We start from the raw sequence: 22,536 nt of genomic DNA, 5'->3' as shown, positions 1-22,536 counted from the left end.
TATATCACATATCGCGTTTTTCTTAGCACCGTTTCAGAGACATCCATTGGGAAAAAAAAAAAAAAAACAGAATACACTCTGACAAGCGAATGGAAACAAAAATGGCTCGACGAGTTAAACGTATCGATTCATAGTCCCGTACGAATCTCTCGTATCTTTCTTCTCATTTGGATGAGTAAATGCTTAGAAAAATGGGAAAAAAAACAAAAACAAAAATCAATCAGCTTATTTCTATATTAACGAATGAGGCATTATACGGGAATGCCAGTGAACAAAATGCACATTTGCATTGGCACATAGATATTAGTAAAAAAAACTTAATTAAAAAATAAAATCATCACACACTTTGTCGCGAGGCAGCTATGTTGGATAAAAAAACGATCACATATCTCTTACGCTCTATAAATCTACGAATTTAAGTACCGTTACATCTCGTTACATCGTCTACTTGTTTTTTCTGTATAATTTTCATATAATTCGTGAATTAAATTTATAATATAGTATCCACAATCTTTCATAAAATTCTATTAAAATCTACACGTAAAACAGAATAAGTAACGTAAGACAACAAATGTAAAAAAAAAAAAAAAAAAANAAAAAAGACACAAAATACAAAAGAAAAACACGGGCACCCACCTGAAAGGACACTTGCGCTAGATTTTTCTTTCTATTTTCTTTCTTTTCGGAACTTCAAGTCGCAAGAGAGATTTTTTTTTTTTTTTTTCATGGTACTTGACACATAGAGGAAGTTTTTCGTCGTTCAACAATCTAACGTATGTGCAAATATACATTCGACGATTTTTGTGTCTTACAAAGTTGTGTGATATGTGTTGTGAGTTCGAATTGAAAGGAATGAATTTTATATAGAGACGAAGGAGGGAATTTGTTTTTTTTTCTTTTTAAAGCTGCTGTGTGTGTGTGTGTGTGTTCGCGGCTGACAAACGCGTAGCGACATCCCGTAAAACCAAGTATATATATAATATATACGATTATACATATCGAGACCGATGATGTGAAAGTATATGTACGGCAGTCACACACAAATGAGATCTGTTTCGAAACATTGCAGACCAAGTGAGGAGGAGGAAACTCGTAGTGACAAGCGTAGAATGTCGTCGTAACATACATATGGAATGTTGCGTTTTGTTGTTTTTCAACCAGCCTTAATCAGCTCATCGAACTACTGCGTCTCGACGTGGTGCAAACAATAAACGAATGCTACCAAATGAATAAATATATGTATATGTAACAACGGTAGTAGCAATAAACGTTATACATGCTATGTATATATAGCAGCGGTATTAGTTAGTTCTCGATTTCTCATTGGTGACGCAATGAGAAAAACAACACCGTGGTGTAAAATGTCGGCCTCCACACAGACAGACGCCTCTAATCAAATTCTTCTTCCTTATTATGCCGCTTATGTTGTTAATCTTTGCGTTCGGAGCTCGATGACTCGCTCGTTGAGCTCTTCCACTTTTTCCTCTAACGCCGCGACCTTGTTTTGAAGCAATTCAAATTAATATAGCGTGTGCGCACGTATTACGCAATGTGCCGAAATGAAAAATTGCTTATCTGTGCGGATTATCGCGATAAATACTCACCCTTTCCAACAGTTTGCTGTAGAGAGCATATGGAACGTAGGCAGGTTGTCCGGACGCGCCCGGACTGTGATCAGCGTGGGGGCTCGTATCGGCTCTCGGGCTCTTATCTTTTTGTTTGCTATCGTCGTTATCGGTAGCGTCCGGCTTGTTGGCGGAATCCGCGACGTTGCCTTGCGTCATTAACCTATCGACCGATAAAATTACAGCATGTCATGCATATTCATAAAATGTGAACAATCTGTGCTTTTTTAATTTTCGTCAAAAAGTGGATTGAAACATACCGTGGAAAACTTCGTTCCTTCTTGGCAACCTCCGGTTTATCGCCTCGGTCGGCGGCGGTCTTTCTCCTCTCCATCTGATTCATCTTCAATTCTTCCACCTGCAGACACATTAACGACAATATTAATAACGATAAGATTAATAGCAATCTCGTGTTGTTTTTATCTCGAACACAGCGATACGTTACCCAAGGTGCTTTCCTCCTCGCTTTCGCCGCGAGTCCGTCCGTCTCTTCATCCGGTATCTGCTCCAGCGCGGTGTCGGTGCGTCCGTTAGACAAATTATCTTCCTACAGAACGCCGAAGAAATTTGGACTTTTAAATCGCGCACGCGCGCGCGCATACAAAAATTAATAATTAAAATTATAAAATTGACAATTTTTTGTTTAAATATACCAAAAGAGTGCTGGGAACAGTAGGCAGCGTCGGGGACGCGCTTATATTGGCGGATCCTGTGGCGTGATGGCGCAGATGTTGCGACGACGGTGGACGTCGTCGGGGCGCCTTGGCGCGAGAAGCCGTCAGATGCGAAAGAGGCGCACCCTCCCCTCGCTCCACGCCGTCTAATTCCTCGCGACACTCCGACGTGACACTCGTGACGTTGTTGATACCGTTATTGTTTCCCACATCGCTCACGAGACGTTTTAGGCTCGATATAATTGAGTGGCTGCCAATCGCCTTCTTATCGCCGCTTCCACTGCCGATGGACGACAATGACGCCGAAGTGGACGATGTGGTAGATAGGCCTTTTTTCGTGGTGTCTATGGTGGGAAAGTGATCTGTCGGGGCAAAAAAATTTGTATCGCGCGTCGCAATTATATACGAGAGAATATATCGTTGCCTCACCCGCGAATATGACAAAATATAAATTACCCGATATATTACTCGAATGTACATTCCTGGTGTCGAGACTTTTTCTAACGTGCGCCTTCTCGCTCTTCTTCACTTGATGGGAATGTCTAATGCTCGATTTGCCGCTGACCGACGTTACTTCGTGCCACTGGGAATCTTGATCCTGGTTTTCGTTCTTCACGCCAATCACTTCGACGAAATTGTCAGGAAACAGACCTACTTGTCCCCTTAATTCTCCTTTCCACCAACCCTGAGTCAGATCATTATACGAATGTTAGAAATGTGTGTTTGTCAAACTTTATTATCAATGAAAAGCAGTCGTCCGCAGAAAGACTCAAGTTTTTTTCGATTTCCAACTTAGACGTTGCCAGTATTAACATTTTCCGTGTATTAAATTAATAATATAGTCAATTTATATGCGGCAGTTAACAATTTGATCTACTTTCACGTAAAGTCTCTAAAATTATGATTTAATTTTCACTTAATATTTATATGATGCCGAACAGATTTAGTTTGAACCTTGTCTGGCGCGTCTCTGGACAGAAGTGTAATTATATCCCCCTCGACTAGGGTGAGCTCGTCCTCATTAGCAGCCTCGTAAGGGAAAAGTACTCTACATATTTCCTTCTTTTCACGATCTTTGTGCCTCTCTTGTTCCTCGGGTGCGGGAGCAGTGACGAAGTTCGAGGGAAACACTCCGACTCTGCCTCTGAGACGGCCTCTCCACCATCCCTCCTCAACTTCTCCCAGGAACTCTATCGAGTCTTGTGGCACCAAAGTCAATTCGTCCTCGTTACAAGGATCATAGCTAAAGAGAACTTTGCAGAAACGTCTGCCGGATCCATTTCTCAAGGTAACTTCGTCAGACTTTGTGCTGTTTAGAGTGTCGCTGTTGCTGCCTCCGCTACTTCCGTTGCCGGTTGTCGAAGTATCCAATACCTGTTGTAGTAAGCAAACATGTTGATGATTATGATAAAACAAAATGAAAACAAGCACAGATGATGAATGATATGACGAATGCTCTTTGTGTGTTTAATACCTTGACGAAGTTATCGGGAAACATGCCACGCTTGTCTCTCAGAGTACCCTCCCACCATCCGCCGAGCATCACCTTAATCCCGGTGATGATGTCACCTTTTCTCAGCGTCAACTCGTCATCCTCTTGCGCCACATAATTATATTCCACTATCGCCTCCATACTCGAAAACGGCGTCAACTTGGGCACGAATTGTATCTGCGAAAAAGCGGCACGTTCGTCTTACCATGCGACAACGAGGCGGCGAGTTCGATCGGTTCGAACTCGTTCGATTATCTCGGCGATTAAATATGCCGATACGATTGACGCGAGAACGGATACTCGCGAAAGCCGGAGAAACAGTGAGAGAGTTCACGTTTTTTAAAAAAAAAACAGGTCGCACGCAAGCGAACGTATCGTAACGCCTGTACGTACGCGAGTTACGATGTGACGTGCGTTCGCGGCAAACGCTCGCGCGTTCCTAGGCTGTCTCGGTGCGTTTCTGTGCTAACGGTCCGGAGCGGACTCACATGCGTGCACATCGCAACGCGATTTAACAGCAACGCGTACAACGAGACGCGACGCGCGGCTTCGAAATGGCCTGCCGCGTGGTTTTCGATTTTAGGCGGATCCCGGGTACAGTTGACAGCTCCTCGTATCTGTCACCGCGGCCATCTTGCAGCTCCGAAGATCTCGGCGGACCCTCCGAACTCAGGTCACTAGTCACTAGAAATCTTCAACACGAGGCTGGTTACTGAAATTCTAGACCAAATATGGCGGCGGCACGAACTTCAAACGACAGGTGCACGACGAAAAAATTTGTTTTAAATAATAGATTCGGATTTGCGATGTCGAAAAATCGTGTCGGGTGCTTCTTTGACCAACAATTTGTCGAATACAAAAGCGAACCAATCAGAAGAAAGTCAGTAAGTTTGAACTTTGAGTTGTAAACTTTTACGACAACAAAATGACACCCGTGCCACCTGTCAAAAAAACTGTAAACTTGTCGTTCAAAGAATCGTTTTCAGTTGTTGCCGCCGTGTTCGGTTGAACGACGTGACATATGGATATGAAATTGTAATTTTTTTTTTTTTGTAAGTCTTTTTTATAAATTTGATTGTATTTTTTTTTACGTTTGAAAATAAACGCGATTGAATTTTTTAAATCAAATTGAATTCGAATTCGATTTCGATTTTTTTCAAGTAAATTTTATTTTTTGCTTTAAAACTGAGATTTTCAAATATCTTTATTATTCTCATTTATTTCAAATACCGGCATCTTGTTAAATAAAAGGAGCGTGACAGAACTGCGCTTTCCATTCAAGCGCCACTATAGAACGCAAGATGCGTGTCGCGCATCTAAGTGATTCACTCTCGCATTTGCATCAATGGGTACGTTGTCGTATGTCACAATCTGAGTCATCACGCGCCGTGAAGCGCACGTGTCTCACAAATCAACGATGCGTACAGATACCGCTATTTTGTCTACACCGTGTTCTTTCTTTCTTTTCATCATCAAAAGAAAGTTTAGTTCAATGACCCAAAAAGTATCGAAACTACATTTTTTTTTGTTTTTTCTTACACAGACATTTTTTTTTGTTTGCAGAACTTTATCTAAAAAAATATTAACGAAGAACAACAAAGACCAACTCACCCGTCATCTGTTCAGATCGATTGTGTCTTTCGAGATCTTATTGTACAACGTCACGTAAAAACTCGTACGGATTTGTTCTGATACAATCTGCCATTTATTGTATTTCGATTGTTAATACAATTGCGGAGCTCTGACTGTCAAATGTGGCACGACTTGCTGACACATTTCAACACGTATCACGGAGGGAAACTCAATTATCGAACGTGACAATCCGCTGACGCGTGTCAGTTTTAAACTTCGACTGACGATGCGAATTCGAAAAACTCGTTGAGCTTGTTTCGGATTCTGAAGATGAAAAACTACCGACGACACAATGAGCGTACGCACCTGTCAACGGACGCGCTTCCTTGTGCGTTAGGTAGGTTGTGTGTAGGTATCGACGATTCGAACGTCGAGAACCTCGGCAACGGAGCAATACGGTGCGCGTTGTCCTCTATTTTCAAGTCGCTGATTCACTCCGGTAATCGCTCGCGTCTTATCGCTGAAGACTATCACGTATTGGCAACGCGCGCGACGAATATTGAAGTGCTTCGCCACATCGTGCCGCGCAACATGTGTGCCGCGCAGTTAAGCAATTCATTTGACACACTTGTGAAGCATATATTGTCATGCTAGCGAACAAAGCTTCACTTTCTTGTTTTCCTCAAGCATGACTAATCCAGATGTTTCTTTACCGACTGATTATATTTTATTATTCATGAATCGCAAAAAATTTTGATTTAATTTTCGGCAATTTGACGCCGCAACGCTCGCTTAATCGTTGTGTACGATTCTGTTACGGGGGAAAGAAGAAAAGACTAGTCGTAAGTAAAAAGTGTGTATTTTTATTTATTATTGATTCAGACATCGAGTTGAACAAGTTTGTTTCTACGAACGTAAAAACTTATACACTTATACATTCAGATAATTGATCGCGAAGATCGAAGAAAATTACGTAATATGATGCACTTTGTCGATGGTGAGAGGTGGTGACGTAATGACAAATGAAACGTTGTAAAAGCTGTCGTTATATCGTATATTTAACATCTTCTCAATTATTTCTTCGGCTAATCGGGCAAAACGTTTCATTTTGCAATTGCAATTTAGAGAAAGTGTTTCTGCACTATTGTATTACATAAAAAGAATTAAATTTAATTACGTTTAAAGATAGCAGATAGCTGAACTACTAGTTAATTAAGTAAAAACATTTTCAGATAACGTTGCATCTTAGAAAAATTAAATTTTGTTTTTCGCATAAAAACAAAATGTCACGTTGGCGAAACTATTTCGCCCGATCGAGCTGTTCTATTTTTTATTTCTATATATTGCAACAGGATTCGTAACAAAAACATAGCTAATACCTGTCGAGAAACTTTCATCATATCGTTGAAAATCGCAAGATCGTTGAAAATTCGAGAGCTACGTGAGAGAATTCGCAGAGCCGTAACTAGAACATAAAATAAAAAAAAAAAAAAGAAATCTCGCGAAGCGGAATGAATGTGTGAATTATTTTATAATATCTTCGATTCACACGAAAAAAAAAAAACACAAGAGCGAATATTTTAGCCAATTTATGGAGAAGCTCCGAAAATCTCGATGATCTATAGATCTAAGTATGAAAATCTTTGCGAATATACAAGGTGAAAGGATTCCCGCGCAAACGTGATCCTGACAATTCGTCATTCGCCTTCATTGTTATGTGGAATTCCAAGGACAGAGTGTGGGACTAATTATAGTAAAGCACTGCCTGTACACACACTTGTGACACAAAACAAAAAAACGCTAGTTACGGCGCTGCACGCGCGCGCACATACGTGGCAGGCTCAACTAAGTCGTATAAAAACTGCTCTTCTGAAAGACTCTTCAGCCGAAGACCAGCTTCGGGTGAGAAATCAAGCACTTCGATGAAGGTAAACGAGCCAGCGTTCTTTAAAAAAAAAAAAAGAAAAAAAATTTATACAAGCGACTCCTACCGTCCACGTGGGCGACGCCGTGTTGCACAAATTGACTTCTTTTTCTTTTTTTTTTTTCTTATTTTTCTCAATTTTTTTCCCGCGAGAAACAAGCACCCGCATTTTGCATAGCAATCGACTTCGTTAACCGCTATTTGTGTCGCGCTGAATTTACTGCAATCGAGTTTACGTCAGAAATCCTCAACGCGATTTTCTCTCTTTTTCTCGCAAACAACTTCGCGATTAGAGAAATTTAGTTTTTTTTTTTTTTTTTCCCCAAGAAAATTGCCAATACAGGTGCTTCTCCTCGCTCTCAAACCACACCGCGAAATAAAACTTAACGATAGTTCTGACAAATCACGCGCGCATCTAAAGAGAGTCCTAGATCGAGAATAGAGAGATACTCCGATTTCTCCGTAATCGCATCTGATCTCCGCTAATTCAAGGTTTCCCAAACTTGAAAAATTGTTACCTCGCTCGCAAAACTCGGTAATTGAAGCAGTAGTAATTAGATTCGATTAAAGTTATCAAATTTCTTATATTGTATATCTCTTCTCTGATAAGCTACACCTCTCTTTCTCTCTCTTCCTCTCGATTTTTAACACTTTATATTTTAACACTTTACATTTTTCACTTTTACATTTTTTTTTTTTTTTAAATCACATTTTATTTAGAATTTATTGTGGAAATATTTCAGTTTCGTTGTACATGAGTGTGCGGTGTTGCAGTTTTTTTTGGTAAAACGGGCAAGCGATATAGAAATTATTACACAAATGCTCTCTCTCTTTTATTTTAAGTCTGGGAAACCCCGCGCTAATTAAAGATCGCGCAGGTTGCTTAGCAGACGAGACAAATCGAATTCCGTAATGTATTTTATACAAATACGCCGCGATTTATAAATATACAAAAGCAACAAATATATATATACCATCGTATCATGTGTGTATATATATAATATATGTGTATATATATATATATATATATGTATATATATATAATGTATATTTTTATAATATCATCTTGCACAAATGGTACAAAGCCTATTTGTCGTAAACTATTATGTTTATAGGATATGATTGCGGCTGAAAAAAAAAACAAACATCGTGTTGCGTTGTCGATCACTAATCTATTAAAAAAAAAAAAAAAAATCCGTTGCGCGATTTGCAGAATGATCTCGTTTCGTCGGCATCCTCGTCTTTGCGATGTCGATCGATTGCGCGACAGATGTATAACGCGGTTTCCGTCGAGTGCATGCGCTCTTTCGACTCGATTGTGTCGCGATGTGAACTTCGCTTTCGCGACCGCACCGAAGCAAAGCGTAAGCGAAAAGCGCGAACTGAATTTTCGCGAAGTTTTCTGCTAGACGCGGTAAACTCGCAAGATTGCCACTCGCAATGCGATTTACACATTGCGGTTTACACAGGATCTGACGATTGTGCTTGTGTATGTGACGATTGTGTACGCAAATCAGAAATCACAGCGGTGAATACCGAGATATTTTATATTGTTGTTTTCGTCGCGAGGAGAGAAAAAAGAAATTTAGAATATATATCTCTTCTAATGTAGATCCGTCGATTACTCGCGTGATTCCGAGAGTGCGAAGAAGTTGCCCTCCGGAAAGTTGCTTGAAGTGAAATTTTAATTGGAAACTTCAATCGAGCATCGCGCGCGTTACAGTTACTTCTCTCTCTCTCTCTCTCTCTCTCTCTCTCTCTCTCTCTCTCTCTCTCTCCACACATTCAGAGTTCACTCCGATCGATTTACAAAGCGACTCGTCACGATATCTCGTGCAGCACGTATCTCTTACGCACGTCTTTCTCTTTTCTTTTTTTTTCTTTTTTTTTGTTTTAGTGTTCTCGCGCTTCATCTTTAATCTTTTTTTTTTTTATAGTTGATAGGCACAATAAAGGCTTTTTGTGTTTCTGCCAGCGTAAACGAGAATTATACGAACGTGTGAAAGTGGGGTCTCTCTCGTCGAAAGGGCGATGATGACGATTTGTTCTTCCGATGATTGTGACACAAAAAGTGGTTGTGCGCTTTTGTATAGATTATAATAAATATATGCTGAGATATATATATACATATAACTTTAAACAATTATAAAATATTTCTTGCAACATGTGACAACGACTCGTAAAAAAAAACGTAGGATTGAAAGTTAAATCGAATATCGCAAATTTAAAAACTTAATTGTTCGCTCGTTTTACTCTTTTTGTGTTGTTAAAAAAAAACAACAGTCAATCTTGTACGTGCGCAAGTGGTTGCAATATATTTCTCACAAATGTGCGTTCGATTCATCTTCCAGTCCCGTTTGCTGTACGTGGCGCAAGTTGAATTGAAAAAAAAATTCGTCTTGCAAGTAAAAGCGCCGCACGTTTGAAAAGTGTCTTTATTATATAACATCGAGATATATACTCGATGACCGATCAAGAACTCGATCCCGTATCGTATAAAAAAGCTCTCTCAACACACACTTTTTGAAATTAAAAAGACTCGATCTCTCGAATAATTTACACACCCTGCGTTAAAAAACGTGCACGTGTTGCAGCGTGTTATAGGTATGGCAGCTAATTTCTCGCGGTCTACACGACCGCAAATATGGCCCATGAAAAATGCAAGAACGCATTAAGTGCTCCTATTTTTTTTTTTTTTTTTTTTTTCACGAAACAACGTTTCTGAGACATCCCGCGGCAGAATGCATTGCCGTATAACGCCGTTCATCGATTATGAAAAAACAGACGAAAGTGTTTCCATTACGATTCTCTCGAAGCGCAATTAATTTAAGCGTGGATTATTATCACGTGTACGTATCGATATGAAAAGTTTGATACACAAATGTCAAGCGTTTGTCGATTTGGCCTCTGTTTTTTCGAAATTTAATTTCAACTTAAAATATCGTTTTTGTTTTTTTTTCTTAAACGAAAAAATATCAGTTTTTCTCTGACAATAAATATCAAAGCCTTTTAAAAATACGATTTGTGTTACTTCCTTTCTTTCAATTAGAAGAAAAATTTAATTAACGCTTTCATTTCTTTCAAAAAAGCTCTGCGTGTCACAATAAATATAGCAAATTCCTTTGTCGATATATTTGAGTTAAATTTAGATTTATGACAGATAACACGTTTCCGTATTTTTATCTTGGAATAAAAATTAATTTAATATTTAAAATTTGATTTAATTTAATTGAATAAAATGTATTTTAAACTTTATTCGATTACTCATTCTGATATTTTGGTTTTCACGCGCGAATTTCACTTGTCCCGAATCCTCTACATTTCAAAAACAACACGCGCACACACACATTGGCATCTGTGCATCAAATAATTCCGACGTGTAACAGCTAATCGCGCAAGCTCTTCCATACGGGAAGAGCCTCCCTGGTCCTCGTTAAGAGACATAGATGACAAATCGCAAGTCTCGTAATAGTATAATGTCGTTTTCAGACGAAAATCACAATGCGCTTGATGATGTCTTTCTCGCGTAGACATACTAATTAATATAGTAATACGTCAAATTACTGCGAAAAAGTGTCGCTTCATTAGCATCGAGAGGATGTTTCTTTTTTTTTTTGGTTTTTTTTGTTTTTTTTTGTTTTTAGTTAGTTAGGCCTTATCAAATACTTCAAGCGAATCTAACTGCACGTTTTTTTTTTTTTTTTAAACTGCCTATAATAATCCAATGACTGCGTCTGGCAGACTAACATCGACGAGATTACATGAGAATTGTACGAAAATCCAAAATCTCGCGATTCCTTTCGCCGACTCTCCGTCACCCCAGTAACAGTTCCTTCCTTTTCTGAGAAAACCGAACTGAATTTCCTTCGCTTGCGCGTCATGCGTTTTCACGCGTCAAAAACTTCGTCATCGATTCATCTTTTGCAAGTAAACCGACACCGATGAAACCGGGGCCTAACAATTGAACGTATCTACGTTTCTCGCGCGACGACGCGTTTTCTCAGGCGTTTCGATTATCTCGCGGCAATAATTTTTTGCCGACTCTACACTCGCACGTGCGTGACTCGAATTTCTATGAAGTACATATCTACGACGTAGGTATATATAATCGCATATCATAAGATAAGTTCCGCGATAAATTTTTTCCGAAACATAGTTCGCGAGCTTTAATGCGTGTACGTGTGTTTCCGGATTATCAAAAAGCGAGAGCCTTGCTGCTCCGTTTATGAGCGAACGTTATGTTTCGTCTCGTGTTTACGATCGTGCACACACACACACACACACACACGTATATATATATATGTACCATTTGATTCATGGTGGAATATTATCTTCACGTCGTCTCGCGTTATGTTAACACCATCACGCCACGTGTCCTCACTGTTCGGCTCTCGCGTGTGACAGAGAGTGCAGGGTTTACGAGATAATATATATCTAAAACAACATCTCCGTTGCGATTATTGCAGATGGTGTACTAGTGTGGTGAATACTTGCCCCGTGCCACCTTCGCCACGTAATTCGAACACCTCTCGCGTGTCCAGGTCGATTTTTCCGCTCGACGACCGCTTACTCCCGGTCGCGGTGTGTATGTACAGGTAATAGAAACGAGCGCGTCTTCTTCCCCCGTGCATATAAATAGACGAAATCCTCTGTGCCTGGAGCTGATACATGACCGCCGTCCAACCAGCCGGATAGACCTCCGATGAGAATGCGAATTAACAGGTGCATCTCCAGGCGTCACCCTGCTGAGACGGTGACTGCGCCTTGATTATACTGTCCGCGCCTTCCCTCTCGGAAGCTTCGAACAAACTGGCCTGCAAGAATTTTTTGTCATACCTGAGAGAAAGTTCGGTCATGTTTAATAACTCACGGAATAAAAAAAAATCAAAGGAGGAAATAGAATAGAAGAAAAATTCTGTTAGAGAATTTCTTCCAATTTTTTTTTTGAACTTTTAAAAAAAAGATCAGAACGTGTATAAATTATTTTTTAAATCGTGTAACGGTTGGAATTATTTCCAATAGACGGATATATTTTTCGAGAAAAATATATAATAGAGATGTTTTTTGTAACAACAAAGTAAACGGGAATGAGTCTTACTCGACGACCCCGTTGTTCCCGTATCCTTCTGGCTAGAGTGAGAAAAGCTTCCTCGATGTTGATGTTCTCCTTGCACGACACCTCGAAGAAGGGCATGTCGAAGTTCTCCGCGATTTTCTGACCTCTCTCGGCGTCGACAGCGCGATGCGCGGTAGCGTCGCATTTATTCGCTGCCAAAACTTTTACTACATCTGGTGACGCATTCTGTCAATGCAAAACGGTGGAATTGCTCGTGATTCACGCTGTCGTGTATACATATATTAATCATATACCGACTTCGAGCCGGTCGGTCGCGGAAAAACGTTTCTCTTTGCAAAATCAATAGCCGTCCGTGCGTAGGCGAAGTAAATTTTTCACAATGTAACCTTGAATTTACGGGAAACAAAGAGGAGAAGTTTGCAGAAAAAAACTTAAAACTAATTCTTCAATTTATTAAACGCTAGAATTTAATAACGCTTAAACGGCCGCGTTTCGGTTTTCACGTAGATATAAATAAATTTTTTAAACGTTCCCTTGCCAACACTTTCTTCAACGATTAAAATGTTTAACTTTCGACGATCAACTAGAGAGAAAGAGAGAGAGAGAGAGAGAGAGAGAGAGAGAGAGAGAGAGAGAGAGAGAGAGAGAGAGAGAGAGAGAGACTTCCGTTAAACACTTTGTTAAAATTTAAAATCCTTTTCCGAGCAGTGTCTTTTTAAACGCGGCCACTTAAGAATTTATATAGGTACATGAACGCGATCTTTTTCCAGTTCATAACATTCTATCTTTAGAATCGACTTCAATCTTACTTCTTGAATATTTCGCAGCCAGTAAGACAGATGGTTGAAACTCTCCAAACTAGTGACATCGTACATCAAAAGGATACCCATGGCACCGCGATAGTACGCCGTTGTTAAAGTTCGAAATCTTTCCTGGCCGGCGGTATCCCTTTAAAGATACACAGATATATTTCCTGCCACGCTATATCTCTTCGTTTTCTTTCTTTTTTTTTTTTTTGGTACGAAAACTATTATTTTACATTCAAACTGTGTTTTTTTTTTTTTATGGAAAAAAGACTTTTCTCAGAATTTTCTTCTATCGTTAAATTTTCCAACGTGACTCTTTATCGGAATTAATCGAGATCATTTGTTTATCGAATACTCGAAGAAATTTTTAAATATTACTCACCAAATTTGCAATTTAATCGGTGTCCCGTCTAAGTTAATAATCTTCTGTTTGAAATCGATACCTGCACAGACACATTTGGTTTTGATTTTTTTTTTGTTTTTTTACGTCTAATGTGAATGCTTACATCTTTCAAATTAATACAAAAAATTAAGTAAATGTCATAATACTTAAGTAAATTGCGCCTGAGAGTGTACATTACTTTGTTTACGTTTGTGCGAACTGTCACGCAACTATCGCTAATTATTACGTAACTGGTGCGATAATTTGCACGCAAAAGTTTCGTGTATTCTCACACCGGATACAATTAAAATTATTACGTATTATCCATATGGAAAATCAAGAGTTACTTCGATAACACACACGGGAAACAAACGACACTCGAAATGAGACTATAAAATATTTATTTCTACACGTTTGCAAAAATGTGTTTCCTCGATACGATATAAAATACGGCAATTTATATCGGGAAAAGTGTCGCGTATAAGAGTAGTTCGGCTAAATTTAAAATTGAAACGTTGTACACAGCGAAACCCGAGACTCTGGGGCGGATGCAACCAATAATCAGCTGATCGATGCTATCAATGCTCAACACACATTTTGTGAAATACATAATTAATTAAATAACTATGGCAACAAGTATATCTGAAAGTCAAATAATTTTCTCGCGGTATAAGCAATTTTTATATTAACAAATTAAGCGACACGTATGTGCATTATGTTAAAAAAGAATTATTTTCAATTAATAAACTAGATATTCTCATCAAACACAATATTTAAAAACTAAACTGAAGATTGCTTCTGGCATTTCTTTTGACGATAAACGAGATTTATGCTCGGACAAACATGATCTCATCTCGCAGCAGCAACAAAGGGTTAATTAACTAGTCGTCGATACGGAACGATACACGCGTTCGTTGTGTTTGTGAAGAAAATAAAACGTGGCGATTAATTGTTTTAGAAAAAAACTATTAAAAAAAAGTTGTCACAAAGCAAACCCAACTGGCACCGAAGATGCGTTGTACGTGTGATCATTTGAACAATGAGCTATCGGAACGATTTGATTTATTATTTAGCACACTACTTGGGGTAGCTGTCAGCCACAGGTAAAACGGAATATCCGGTATACGTCACGCAGATTTATTTGTGTTTCTCACCTATTGTCGAGATGTACGTGTCGTAGTACCGTTCGTCGCAGTAGCGGTGCACGATGCAGGTCTTGCCGACGTTCGAGTCGCCCAGCACCAGAACCTTGTACGTGGCTGCGAAATCCAACGCCATGTTGCAACGTGAATACTTCGGGGTGGTTTTGAACTGTTGTTGGGTCGACAACAGAGTCGTCGGCCGGGGGTTGTTCTTCGCGGACGCGTTGCGTTCTCCCGGGGTAGGGGGAGAGGGTGGAGGATCGATTCCAGGCCTGCGCTTTGGTCCCCCCCTCGCACAGACGCGGGGGTTAAAGGTGTCCTCACAATCGTGAGACTTTTCGTCGGTCATGCGCGGCTTTTAGAAGGGTATAATATGCAGCGAGGTGCAGCGGTCGCGTGGTGTGAGATGCAATGTAATGCGTGCGTATGTGGACGAAAGGTGAAACTGTGTGCGTGTCGCGTGTGTACGTGTGTGAAACAGATGTGAGTGCTCACGTTGGTACCGTCGGCACGCGGAAAGAAGATGAAGTCGAAGACGACGACGGTGTCTACGGGGAGCAATATGCACTATAGCCACACAGCCATATATGTACATGCAGTATACAGGAGGACACGGAAAGACTTTCTCTCTTTTCTTTTTACGTTTCCCCGGGATATTTCGCGTCCGGGTCGTCTTCTCTCTCTCATGTATAATAAAACTTCGTGCGTCTTGCCGAATAATTCGATCTGACGACAGCAATTCGAGAATCCGCAGAACGATACGTGCAGTTGAAGACGTTAAATATAATTAAATTAATAATACACACGTGATATTGGAAATTTATATAGGCCGGTTTTTTATTGTATTGCATTATCGGACTATCTACATATTTTGTTTTTCTGATCAAAGTTGTTTCAATATATATATATACACGGATAATTGTATATATTTCTCTTTTATACAATTAATAAAATATCGGAATTCAATTCGCAAATTTTGCGGTCGTTAGAACCACCATTTAATATTCTACATATTGTAACGCACTATTTTGTCTTTTTCTTTTGCGAAACAAGATTTTTTTTTTTTAATCTTTTTTTTGTCAGATCCATGCTGCAATTATGTTATAATATTCCTAATCATATAAAATGACGTAATGCATATGACTATTCAAATACTTTTCGGAAATGGCTTTGTCACACTATATGTCCTACGATATATTGTGTATATTTTCTATAATAAATCTTTTTTAAATAGATAACAATATATAACAAAATCGGTTTTGATAAAATGTAAGCTGCTTTTTGTGTTTCTTCATTTTTTATCCATTTCTTAGTTAAATTTCTTTGTTAAATTATTTTTCGCAGTTTTTATCTAGAATACCTATAAGATATGTAATTCTGCCGCATAAATAATATCGCATATAAACCGCGTTAAAGAGTCTATTAATAAAAATATAAGCTTATAATTATATATACCAGATTAGAGGTAAGAGATCAATAAGTTAATATTACATTATATGACGATAAAAAACTAGTTTGCAAATATATTGTTCGCAAATCGATATATTATATTATTATTAAATTACGTAATTTGTTTCAAATATAAAATACATTATTCTGAAATAACGAGAACAATTGCTTTTGCTGTTTATTAGAATTACGCAAAATCCGGGTTTTGTTTTGCAATTAGTTATCGGCTTATTTAACAAGAAATAAGTATGTAAATGATATATGTTACGTGTAGGCACTTCGAAAGCATATTATAACTTGTATGAGAACACTCTATTTTTGGTTAGCATTTTGCCTGCAAATTGTACAATCTTGCGAGTCGTCATAATATAACGTCATATTTGTACAAACTATAAACCTACGTGATATGTTTGAGAGTTCGCACTTAATGTAATAATAAATTTGTTTGGACTTTAGAGTAACTTGAGAGAGATGTTTTATCGCTCGTAATCTCCTCAAGTCCTCAGTCTTTGTAACTTAGTTTATACAATAATTTTAACACAATGAACAAAATCTTGTACTCTTAACACAGTTTCCCTCCTTTATGCTCATCTCGTAAAAATTTTACACAAAATATGCTCGAGAAGAAAACATTGCAGACTTATAAATTATATTACAAATATTTTATAAATAAAATATAAAAATAAAATAATATAAACATGTTTATGTACAAAAACAAAATAATAAGGTACGAAGTTGAACGAAGATGTGGTAACTCGATAAAAAAAAAAAATGACAAGCAAATTGCGTTTATTCAAAATGCTCTTGCACGAAGCATTTGTCTTTCAGTAATGATAATATATCACAACGCATGGTTTTTTTTTCTTGTAGAATGTATCTGTGTGATATCAATAAAATTTATACAGTTTTTCCTACGGACGAAGTAACTTTGGCGTTTTGCGTTAGACCGAGTTTCACATTTTGCGGAGTTTCGCATCGAGGAAGAACACGACCAAGAACGGAAGGGTCATCCTCGTGTTAGAAAAACCGGGTTAATCTTACATTATGCTTCTCCCAACAATATTATCGAGTTACAGTAAAAATGACCAAATGCATAATCCAATTGCTACAATACTTGACGTGTACGCTAGTGAATTAGGAAGATGGATAGTATAAGCGCTCTCACATTTAATCAGCCACAACGGAACGGCAACGTGGAGGATATCCGGTATCATGAACCCCAGATCGCGTATAACCTTTGTGTAAATTAAACAGACGAATTAAAAGAGGGAAACGTCGCTATCTCCTATATTTATATGTTTGCGAATGCTTACCTGATGCGCATGACCTTCTCCCTTGACGACATTCACAAAGAATTGATCCCATCCACCAGCCGTAATATGCAGAACAGCTATCGCGACTATCCCAAACACCTTCCTGTGAGTTATGGGGTTCTTTCTGTCCGCCAGATGAATGACCCAGGCGGTGGATATCAATTCGGTGATAGTAAAGAACAACTGATGGTACCACTGGGAGTAGAAGTCGTCGTTCCAGTAATTAATATAAACCCACCACGAGTAATAATGGGAGAACAGTGCGGTCGAAAAGAGGAGCATCATTGACTGTCTGAGTCTCTGTTTGATCGCTAACCTCGTCAGATGCTTCATCGTTTCGTAAAGCGCGATTATACCGACGACAATCAACATCCATATTTTCAGCATGTTACTCGTGGCGTTGAAGTACATGTGTTTGTAGGGAGCAATGCCAGATTCGTATGAGCCTGCAACAGAAATTTCAATGATCCGGTAAGACGTCTCGCAGATCTTTTATTGACAATTTTACAATTTTGTAGAACATTTAAATTACTTTGTTTGCTGATCTTACCTTTAAAAACGGTGTCCCAACACGAACAGGAGCAATACCGCTTGTCCACGACTCTTGAATACTCTTGCCAGAAATAATACAAAGTTGCGATTTGCAGCGGTGGGATTGTCAGAGGTCCCAGGATCCCCACGAATTTTGATCCACATGTTGCAGTATTTTTGCACATAGCACGTCTTATCATCTTCAGTACAGCCATTGTGTTCAATTAATACGTTGAGAATAGACAGAAGAGAGAGGAATACTTTTTTTTGAAATTTTACTGCTCATGAACAACAAACGCAATATTTTTTGCCAAATATACAATGCTGCTCTTTATGAATAACAGCGTTAATATAGCAAACAGTATGTGTACGTAGCTGCACCGCATTGGCACTTGAAAATTTTTGTTAAGTATACAGATTAAAAAACATAGAACAGTGAAACTATGTGCTTTTGTACACAATTTTGTAAATACATACGACTCCAATTTTCACTCAAAAATACAGTTTATATAAATAATGTATACATATCTCTTGTAAATCTCTGTATTACTTTTTTTTTATGCAAAAGTATGAGAGAGGGTTTTATTTGATATCTCAAAATTTTAATTAACATACAAAACTAAGCAACTAAATTTCTATCACGTGATAAACATCTCTTGATTTTTCTACATCAACCAGTCTTTCGTATGTTAAACGGCAGATGATACAAACAAAAAACTTTGAACAAAAAATCGCTTTTTAACACATATTTATTTCAACAACTCCGTATTTTCACGCAGTGCGCATTATTGCTCCAGTTGCTCCATGCGCCCACGACGCAACTGCGGTGTGTGAAAAGTCAGAATGCCTTGGTTGTTACGTCATGGCGAATTAACGTATTTGTTTAAGCAACGGCAGCGGGCTGCGTGAGCAGCCGTTGTCCGGTTGCTCGCCGAGATAACACCCTCGTTTTCACATGTCAACTAAGTGGACGACTTCACGAGCAGATCTTTAACAAAGAATGAACGACCTCGTAAACAATTTCCTGCAACAAGGCGCCACCTGCGCGCGCTAAGTTGCTATCAGATGCTTAGTGAATGAGAATCGGTTGAGAATGATTATCAAAAAATAGATGCTGTCCGACTGCAGATCGGAATTAGATACAATAATATATGTTTTTATTGATCACTTAAATGCATAATTTATGTTGTATAATGCACATTATAAAAAAAATCCGTAACACAAATTAAAAATTAATTTGTTCGTAGCATTTGCTGTGTTAAAACACCTGTATTTTAAATTTTTGTAAGATAATACAATATAGAAGATATTTATAGTAGATATCAAAGAAATTGGATTTGTTAAATGAGGATAAGAAATTTCTTTTGAAGTATACCGATAACCGTTAATTCAGTATTCTGTTTTCCTGATGTGATGTGATCAATAAATTATAAAAACCGTTATATTTATATACATTTCTTATATGTGATAAATTTTGTGTTCTGCAGTAAATTATATTGTGAATTTTTGATTTAAAACTTTTTTCTATTTATGTCAACAATGTAAATTTAAGAATGAAACATCACACAAAACTTACAAATCGTATCTGAATATTGCTATAATTTAAACTCAGTTTGTTGCCGTTAATTTTAACCTCTTGAATATACAAATAATATTATTTTGTAAGAAATGTCACATCGTGTAACAAATATATCACGTTGTTTCACGGCTTAGACACAACACAGTTTTACGTTAGACAAATTTGAACGATTGTTTTTATTTTTAGAAGATTCAGACGCAAACATGCCACCGAAGTACGAAGCCAAAAGCTTTCGTTTGTGTCATTGTTGCTGCAAGTGGCGTTGTCAATGTCTAGTGCCACGAATAAGAAAACCACATCCTCCGTTTAACAGCGGGACGAAGCAACGCGACACGACAAATTTGCATCCAAAACTGGTAGTGATTCCGGCATCACCGCCCGTGGGTTCCTACGACCCTCGACTAATTGAGCGCATACCCGGAACTATTAGGTTTAGACATCGAACTCGATTTATTCCAAACTAAGATTTTTCATAGATTCCGATACAAAGAAAATAAAAAAAACTACAACATAGTTGGAAGAGACAACAAGACGCAGAAGATTTTTCTGCCACAATGGGCGGTCTGGTCGGAAAAAAAGAAATTGCGTTCCAAAGATTTCTGATGAGAACTGGACTCGGGCCAGGAACTCACGAGATACTTCGTTGGCCAGAAAATATTTTGGAAGCTACCTGTAAAATTTCGCGAGAGGACGTTAAGTTTGGCACCGTTCCGCGGTTTGAACCGGCTTATAAATCCACCACACCCGGTCCAGGTCAATAAAATTTATTCTTTAATTATCAAAAACATCAATATTAATTATTTCAATACAGCATTTTTGTGTATACATTGAAGAAAAAGTGTTTGTAAATTATTTATAAAAATTGAACACTCAATATTTCTCACGTAATTATCTTCTCTTAATGTTTCGTAATTCTTTGTATATAAAACTTTCATTATCATTTTATTTTCTTTCTAAGGATACACGTTAAGAACGCATAATCCGTTTTACTACTTGGAACAGAAAGCACTGAAAGGTTTTTCTCAAGTACCTACTTTTGAATTCGACGGCTTAACATCCAGATTTCGAGAAACGAGAAAAAGTTGGTCTTTAGCTTGCAACAGGTAAGAAAGGAAGAATCGACGACATAACTTGCATATCTGTCTATTATTCTCTCTTAAGTCATTTTTTATCATTTTTATATACACTCACTCATATTATTTCAAATCATTTAAAAGAGTTAACAAAGGAATTTTTTCTTAACAGATATAACGTAAAATATCCAACCTCGATGCAGGCTTTCCTCGAAAAGGTCACAAGCAAAAGAGGACCTTACGATCTTTTCACAGGTGTGACAAAATAATATTTTTAAATATATATTTTTGGTACATATACCTATTTAATAAATTTCTTCTGTAAATAATTTTTGTTTTAAACTTTTATTTTATGTATATTACATATATTTTTTATTAAACCTTGTATATTATACGTTTGTTAAAACTAAAAAACAAAGTGATATTATCTGCGCTATAAGAAAGTAATAAGTAAATATAAAATATATTTATTTACAAGGACCGAGAGATGAGAGTACCATCAGAGGATACTGGGCACGCGCGAGAGTACAGGATTATGAAGATTGGCCAAAGAAATTGCCAAGCGAAATGGAGAAGCTTTCGAGCAAATCAAATTATTTCAAAGGAAAGTGGTCTACCAATCCTAGGTATATGTTAAAATTAGTTAGAACAAAAACTTAAAAGATAATAACAATATACACGTATTTTCTCAATCTATAAATCTATGAGAAGAAATTGCAAACAAGTTATTTCGAAACAAACAAAATTGTTTTTGTTTTTACAGATTTATTAAGAAACCGGTCTCGAGAATAATGTTACAAGATATCAATACGTGTTACAAGGATCCCGATCAACCAGGTCCCGGTCATTATTATCTTCGTGCGCCACGAAAACCGAGTTCGCTGAAAAAATATCCTTTCGACAGTAATGTCAAAATTATACGACCACTTCCATCAAGAGACTTTCTTCCTGGACCAGGTAGATATAAGATCAAAGAAGACTATCGTATAAAAGGATCCGGATGGACGTGCGTTTTCAAAAGCAAAGTGCCCAGGACAATAGCTAGTTTTGTTGCGCCGTCATATAGTCACTTCTAATTTATATTAATTTATAAACTTTTAATTTTTCTATGAACATTACACGGCCAAAGTGCATCTTAGTTAATTAGAATGTATTTTTATTAAAAGAAATATATTCTTTTTAATATTCAGCGAAACTAAATTTAATTGTACATATAAAATTGTGAATATACACAATTGAAATAATTAAATAATTAAATTCGGAACTCAATGCAAAATTTCGGGTATGTGTGCGCGTTTCATCGGTCGTAAGCGTCACGGGAGCGTCCCGTGCAAAGTTTACACGTGATCGCATAATGGCACCTGTCCGTGCGATGAGAGAGACCGACAAATGCTCTACGCTAATTCAAAGATCCAACGATCATCGTGATTTATCGCGTGGATTAGTCCGAGCGGCGCGCCGACTCGTTGTTTTTTTCTTTCTTTCGACGATGTTCCTCGAACGCCGCGAGATTTCGTGCCAGCTGGGGAACGGTAACAGGAGCCCACACGAGATAATGACGCACCTAGTGATTATCCCCGGCGCTGCACCGAATGCATAATTCATACGTATACACATGAACTTTGAACCGCATCGCGGCGCATTCTATATAGGTTCTGCACACGCGCATAATTGCATTTAACCGTTTTACAACGACCGCCTCTTTCGTTTCAATCCTTACCGCACACGTCATTCGTTTGTTACAGAACGCCCCTCGAGAGGGTGGGCTCCTTAATTGCCGCAATAAATCGAAACGAAATTTACTGGATCGTGTGATCGCGACGCGGCTAAAAATCGCTGCATCTGCGGCAGCAACAGTCGCGCTTATGCAACCCTGATGCAACGAGCGAATCAATGA

At 38.1% G+C, this 22,536-nt stretch overlaps 4 protein-coding genes across 13 annotated transcripts; 1 reads left to right on the top strand and 3 right to left on the bottom strand.

Moving 5' to 3' along the window:
• Positions 1-679: 679 nt before the first annotated feature.
• On the bottom strand, positions 680-5,814 carry LOC109856268 (SH3 domain-containing kinase-binding protein 1-like). 3 transcript variants are annotated; one of them, XM_020431335.1, is made up of 9 exons: positions 5,730-5,814; positions 3,774-3,968; positions 3,254-3,673; positions 2,756-2,984; positions 2,279-2,661; positions 2,071-2,172; positions 1,886-1,983; positions 1,605-1,788; positions 680-1,498 (listed from the first exon to the last, which is right to left on the bottom strand). In XM_020431335.1, the coding sequence occupies exons 2-9, from the start codon at positions 3,930-3,932 to the stop codon at positions 1,421-1,423; spliced, it is 1,653 nt and encodes a 550-aa protein (XP_020286924.1). In that variant the 5' UTR covers positions 3,933-3,968; positions 5,730-5,814; the 3' UTR covers positions 680-1,420. The 3 variants fall into 3 exon arrangements, with proteins under 3 accessions (XP_020286924.1, XP_020286922.1, XP_020286923.1); XM_020431333.1 differs by lacking the exon at positions 5,730-5,814 and adding an exon at positions 5,403-5,492; XM_020431334.1 differs by lacking the exon at positions 5,730-5,814 and adding an exon at positions 4,185-4,269.
• Positions 5,815-6,125: 311 nt separating this feature from the next.
• Positions 6,126-21,762, top strand: LOC109856269 (lymphocyte expansion molecule-like). Of its 7 annotated transcripts, none has more exons than XM_020431336.1 (8): positions 6,130-6,205; positions 6,596-7,291; positions 19,753-19,996; positions 20,081-20,319; positions 20,525-20,669; positions 20,812-20,894; positions 21,118-21,265; positions 21,403-21,762. In XM_020431336.1, the coding sequence occupies exons 3-8, from the start codon at positions 19,770-19,772 to the stop codon at positions 21,713-21,715; spliced, it is 1,155 nt and encodes a 384-aa protein (XP_020286925.1). In that variant the 5' UTR covers positions 6,130-6,205; positions 6,596-7,291; positions 19,753-19,769; the 3' UTR covers positions 21,716-21,762. The 7 variants fall into 7 exon arrangements, with proteins under 7 accessions (XP_020286927.1, XP_020286925.1, XP_020286929.1 ...); XM_020431340.1 differs by having other exon boundaries at positions 6,194-6,216; XM_020431338.1 differs by lacking the exon at positions 6,596-7,291 and having other exon boundaries at positions 6,126-6,205.
• Positions 9,453-15,065, bottom strand: LOC109856270 (ras-related protein Rab-8A). The gene is made up of 5 exons (XM_020431344.1): positions 14,707-15,065; positions 13,553-13,613; positions 13,174-13,312; positions 12,386-12,589; positions 9,453-12,101 (listed from the first exon to the last, which is right to left on the bottom strand). Exons 1-5 carry the CDS (start codon positions 15,041-15,043, stop codon positions 12,003-12,005), a joined length of 840 nt encoding a protein of 279 aa, XP_020286933.1. The 5' UTR covers positions 15,044-15,065; the 3' UTR covers positions 9,453-12,002.
• On the bottom strand, positions 17,192-19,761 carry LOC109856271. 2 transcript variants are annotated; one of them, XM_020431346.1, is made up of 4 exons: positions 19,564-19,761; positions 18,007-18,975; positions 17,457-17,902; positions 17,192-17,378 (listed from the first exon to the last, which is right to left on the bottom strand). In XM_020431346.1, exons 2-4 carry the CDS (start codon positions 18,200-18,202, stop codon positions 17,214-17,216), a joined length of 807 nt encoding a protein of 268 aa, XP_020286935.1. In that variant the 5' UTR covers positions 18,203-18,975; positions 19,564-19,761; the 3' UTR covers positions 17,192-17,213. The 2 variants fall into 2 exon arrangements, with proteins under 2 accessions (XP_020286935.1, XP_020286934.1); XM_020431345.1 differs by lacking the exon at positions 19,564-19,761 and having other exon boundaries at positions 18,007-19,141.
• Positions 21,763-22,536: the final 774 nt, after the last annotated feature.

The sequence above is a fragment of the Pseudomyrmex gracilis genome, unplaced genomic scaffold, assembly GCF_002006095.1.
Source record: "Pseudomyrmex gracilis isolate BER0280 unplaced genomic scaffold, ASM200609v1 scaffold_112, whole genome shotgun sequence".
NCBI lineage: Eukaryota > Metazoa > Arthropoda > Insecta > Hymenoptera > Formicidae > Pseudomyrmex > Pseudomyrmex gracilis.
The sequence above is the reverse complement of the archived record's forward strand: the minus strand, read 5'-3'. Positions and strand labels throughout refer to the sequence as shown.

What these genes read in the sequence shown, in the direction of transcription:
- LOC109856268 (XM_020431335.1), bottom strand. Translation starts at nt 3,932, where the DNA reads ATGGAGGCGATAGTGGAATATAATTATGTGGCGCAAGAGGATGACGAG. An exon ending in CCAGAGACGCGCCAGACAAG is followed by an intron (nt 2,985 to 3,253) that starts GTTCAAACTAAA and finishes GATCTGACTCAG; the next exon opens with GGTTGGTGGAAAGGAGAATT. An exon ending in CTGTTCCCAGCACTCTTTTG is followed by an intron (nt 2,173 to 2,278) that starts GTATATTTAAAC and finishes GGCGTTCTGTAG; the next exon opens with GAAGATAATTTGTCTAACGG.
- LOC109856270 (XM_020431344.1), bottom strand. Translation starts at nt 15,043, where the DNA reads ATGACCGACGAAAAGTCTCACGATTGTGAGGACACCTTTAACCCCCGC. An exon ending in CACGTACATCTCGACAATAG is followed by an intron (nt 13,614 to 14,706) that starts GTGAGAAACACA and finishes GTGTCTGTGCAG; the next exon opens with GTATCGATTTCAAACAGAAG. An exon ending in GGCTGCGAAATATTCAAGAA is followed by an intron (nt 12,590 to 13,173) that starts GTAAGATTGAAG and finishes TTGCATTGACAG; the next exon opens with AATGCGTCACCAGATGTAGT.
- LOC109856271 (XM_020431346.1), bottom strand. Translation starts at nt 18,202, where the DNA reads ATGGCTGTACTGAAGATGATAAGACGTGCTATGTGCAAAAATACTGCA. An exon ending in TTGGGACACCGTTTTTAAAG is followed by an intron (nt 17,903 to 18,006) that starts GTAAGATCAGCA and finishes TTTCTGTTGCAG; the next exon opens with GCTCATACGAATCTGGCATT. An exon ending in GAGAAGGTCATGCGCATCAG is followed by an intron (nt 17,379 to 17,456) that starts GTAAGCATTCGC and finishes ATTTACACAAAG; the next exon opens with GTTATACGCGATCTGGGGTT.
- LOC109856269 (XM_020431338.1), top strand. Translation starts at nt 19,770, where the DNA reads ATGCCACCGAAGTACGAAGCCAAAAGCTTTCGTTTGTGTCATTGTTGC. An exon ending in ATCCACCACACCCGGTCCAG is followed by an intron (nt 20,320 to 20,524) that starts GTCAATAAAATT and finishes TTTCTTTCTAAG; the next exon opens with GATACACGTTAAGAACGCAT. An exon ending in TGGTCTTTAGCTTGCAACAG is followed by an intron (nt 20,670 to 20,811) that starts GTAAGAAAGGAA and finishes TTTTCTTAACAG; the next exon opens with ATATAACGTAAAATATCCAA.